Here is a 4,207-nt window from a genome sequence, read left to right as displayed (position 1 = left end):
TTTTTTTTTTTTAAAGAGGTGGGAAATAGAATTGCTGCACTTTGAGACAGTGTTTTGATTTTTACCCCATTGATTTTCCGGGGCCCAGACTTCCAAACAAAAACACCTCAGTCTCACTTCTACTTCAGTTGTCTAGAATGGCCAATCACTGCTGCCCACCTTTTTGTCTCTGTCTTTCTTTATCTGTCTGCCTCAGTCCCTCTAACTAAACAACGAACAACCTAAACAACCGTCCATTCTTCTTTTTGCAGCAGTGCAGTATTGTTGTCCCATAATGACATGTTTGGACTAAATGTTTTTTTTTACCAACCTTTTAAGCATTATGTGGTCTTTTGTTGCGTTTTTATCTGAAGTACAATAAGCTGTGTTCTACGCCTCTGCCTGCTCCCACTCATCGTCACGTCAGGGATAATTCTCACAAAACAGCGGTCAATAGTTGTAATTGCACTACTTATAATGCCAACAACATGCTGCAGCCACATTAATCAGCGCTCTATCGATTGTTGAGCCGCGCTTCTCATCACAATCCTTGATTCATTCTTTTGAGTCCTGTTTAGTGCACTTGTCTGCTCTCCGCCTTCCTCCCTCTGAAACCTTTTTGTTCCCGATCCATCACGGAGGGTGGGTGAGCCGGAGCCGGCACAGAAGTATTTAGTTCTTACCTATCAGGCCGGTGTACGCAAGTAGACATGCTCCGTAGTTCTCCTGCTTGCAGCCACTAGCGCTCTGCTCAGAAGGTTGGCAATCATACTGGAACTGTGCCCAGCGAGACCTGTGGGAGCAATAACATGCCATTTATCATCTACTCCTGCTTGGCTGTCGCACACATTCTGTCACTGAGGGGTGGCCGGCACCGGTGCCTTCTCTCAGATACCTGAGAACCAAACCCACACTGCTCATCTACCTACCAAGACTCCTACATCATGTCCCATCCCCCTTCAAGATCTCCCGCTCTACAGCACTTCAACCACCCTCAGTGACATTTATCCCTCTTTTTCTTTCCTCCCCATTTCTCCCAGCGAGTCTTCTGGATGGCTGCCAGGCTATAAAGAGTCAATGAGGGGCAAATGTAGGCCTTGGCTCTGCTCTCTAAATACCGTGGGCGCTGTCTGGCAGGCTTGGCCGCGAGAAGATTAGACAAATATGGATCTTTCATAGAAATACTTCCACCCACAGCCGCTCTGCCTTCCCTCCTTTACCTTTCCTGCCAGCCGTCCAGACATCTAGCCTCATCATCATCATCATCGTACAAGGCTATTGCGGCCATCATATCGCATCATCGGCTACCGTCGCCTGGCATTTGCAGCGGGATCCCTCAGGGCACAACAACTCTGCGCTATCCTCTCGTTTGTCATGTCATCATAATGATGTGCGTAAAACTCATAGCCGGCGTGCTAAGTGAAGGCCTCCTCTGCAGGCTGCAGGTTAATGCCAGCTGACTGGTGAGGATTGGTGGGCCGCGCAGGGGATGGAGTCCATCGGGGCGGCAGTGGAGAATAATGCCTGATCGATAGCCGTGACAGATGAAGCCCTTTGTCTTCCTGACATTTGAAGACGAACTAGATTAAAGGGTGGCCACCATTTGCTGTCAGAGAAAGGAGGCTGACTGGATGGGTATGAGAACTCCATGTTTTCAGTCTCCAGTGACAGTGAGTAATACACCCTCTGAATTTTAATGACTTCATAAGACATTGTTAGTTTTCTGATTGGACGTTTGTTGACAATCAATTGGAATTTGAATGAAATCTTTGTTTTTCATCAGGATTTAATGCAGAACGTTTTTTCAAATAACTACTATGAGGGTCACAATTTTGCAATTTGCTGATCCTGGTGATGTTGACTACATTGATATACATTTTCTGTGCACTGTGCAGGAAAGTCATGTTTCCCAATGGATAATGGCCGCTCTAATAACTATTTCACACGGCTGCTTCGTGCCTGTCCGCCATTAAATTCTGCATTCAAACATTGAATGCAGAATTTAATTTACCTGATTAAACATTTTAATTAAACACAGCTGACTAATTGAATTTAAACGAACATATCATACCGGCCAGACATATCTTCCAAAACACAATGCCATTTATTGTCCTGAGGGAAAGTAATTGTTAAAGGCCACCACATCAACAAAGCACATTATTTTGAACAATAGTGAAGATACCACCGCATTAGCTATGAAAATTAACTTGAAGCAACTTGTCGTCATAGGTAATCCATTTGCTGTCAATAACAAAACTTTATATAATAAAAAAGTTTAAGTTGAAAGTACGTGCTGTGTTGCAGTAATTGGAGTCGGTGCGTTCATGTTGTTTTATAACGTTAAAACATATGGTGCTAACGAATAACGGCGTGCTAACACCAGAAAATGACACAGCAGAATTCTTGTTTTTGCAAAAGAGAAGGAGCTAGAAGCTTTGCTAGCTGGTGAATTACTGTAGCTGGCGAGCTACACATGCAAGCTAGCCAGGACTTGCTAGCGCTAGTGAACTACAATAGGCTGTGGCAAGAAAGTATTAAAATTCTATTATATGTTATAGGAAATTTTGCAAGATTTTGCGTAACTTCCGGCCGTGGCTGAATACCTTCTAGCCACAACCCACACAATGACTCTGAGCTAACTAGTTTGCAAACAGTCAAGCAAGCAAGTTAGCCTAGTTACTAATCGAATAATAAGCTCACTCAATTATTTAACAGACGTAGGCCAAAACAGCTTCAGTACAAGTAAATTTGTTCAAGACAGCTTAGCTACAATAGCTTCCGCTATTATGGACTCGCCTTTCCCACAAAGGTCAGCACTGTCAAGATTGTTATTGGTCAACAATGTCAAAGTGGATTTAAGTTGAACTCAATGGAAAGAATGCGTTTGCGCTAATCCACTAATTATGGCGTTATCAATTGGAATGAACTGAAGTTGCCATGAAATTTCAAATGCAGTTGTGATTGAGCCTATGGATCTTATTAAAGCGGCATTAATACATTTTTATATCAGCAGCCAATCAACGGAGTAGCCTTTTTGTAATGTCAAATAGAAATAAGCGACCGCGCTTATTTCTATGTAAATGTAAATGTGCTGTATTTATATAGCGCTTTTCCAGTCTTAACAACTGCTCAAAGCGCTTTTACATCTACAGGATACATTCACCATTCACACACATTCATACACTGTGGCCGGGGCTGCCGTACAAGGTGCCACCTGCTCATCAGATAAACATTCACACACATTCACACTCCGATGTGCAGCACCGGGGGCAACTCGGGGTTAGATGTCTTGCCCAAGGACACTTCGACAATGACTGCAGGGGCAGGGATCGAACCACCAACCTTCCGATTGGCAGGCAACCTCTCTACCACCGAGCCACAGCCGCCCATGGTCACTTAGAGAATTATTTCTCCAAATCTTCAGCTCAAAAGAGCTTTTAGCCTTTTGGTTATGTAGCCCTTACTGTTTTGGTTCAGACTTAGTGCTCTTATCAAGTCAGCTGTTTTTAGCCAAAAAATCTATACTGCTATACTACCTGCCTAGGTTCAGACAGACAGTTAGCGCCCAGCTGGTTAAGAGAGCTAAAACTAAAGCTACAGAGCCATCTAGTACCAAACAGAGCTAAAAAGAGAGGTGGACAGAAGCACCACTCCAATTAATGTTAATAGGCTACATTAAGAGTCTGCTGGACATTGAGAGTCTGCCATAACCCCTTTTGTTTGTCAGCCAAAAATAATTTAATGCAGCTTTAATGTGAGAAACCATTGTCATTCTCATAATTCATGGGTTAACAATAATTTAAAACATCTGGGTTCACTGCCTCGGTTTTCCAGTCTGTCTAGTTGCAGCTCTCACAGACAACTCCTCAAGCATGCACAAGTCAATTGTACAATAGATGTCTAGTGTGGAAGAGCAGGAAGCCAAAGTAGACAAGTGGCTGGTGAAGCTGGTCAAACATTTAAGTGACTAAGTTCTCAGGAGTTGGCAGGTCAAATGAGATTTTGGATGGGTCAATAACCTTGGCAAGTGTTTGTAAAAAAGTAAAACATAAAAAACCTAGAGGCTGATATAGGGCTGGGCACCGTACAAAATACTCCGATCCTATGAGTACCGAAAAATTATGCATTTTTTCGGTACAAAATGTTGGTACCTGAGAGCGCGTAATCTGCCCTCTCTGCAAATTGACAGAGAGCGGAGCTCCGACACACACACACACACACACACACA

At 43.4% G+C, this 4,207-nt stretch overlaps 1 protein-coding gene across 1 annotated transcript in view; it reads right to left on the bottom strand.

Moving 5' to 3' along the window:
• Positions 1-4,207, bottom strand: part of gfra4a (GDNF family receptor alpha 4a) — a 158,741-nt gene that overhangs the window by 23,777 nt on the left and 130,757 nt on the right. Inside the window, exon 5 of the mRNA XM_032511088.1 lies at positions 663-772. Within this exon, the coding sequence (XP_032366979.1) occupies positions 663-772 (110 nt within the window). The remainder of the gene's footprint in view (positions 1-662; positions 773-4,207) is intronic.

Source organism: Etheostoma spectabile, unplaced genomic scaffold, assembly GCF_008692095.1.
Source record: "Etheostoma spectabile isolate EspeVRDwgs_2016 unplaced genomic scaffold, UIUC_Espe_1.0 scaffold314, whole genome shotgun sequence".
NCBI classification, from domain to species: domain Eukaryota; kingdom Metazoa; phylum Chordata; class Actinopteri; order Perciformes; family Percidae; genus Etheostoma; species Etheostoma spectabile.
This window is presented reverse-complemented; position numbering and strand designations above follow the sequence as displayed.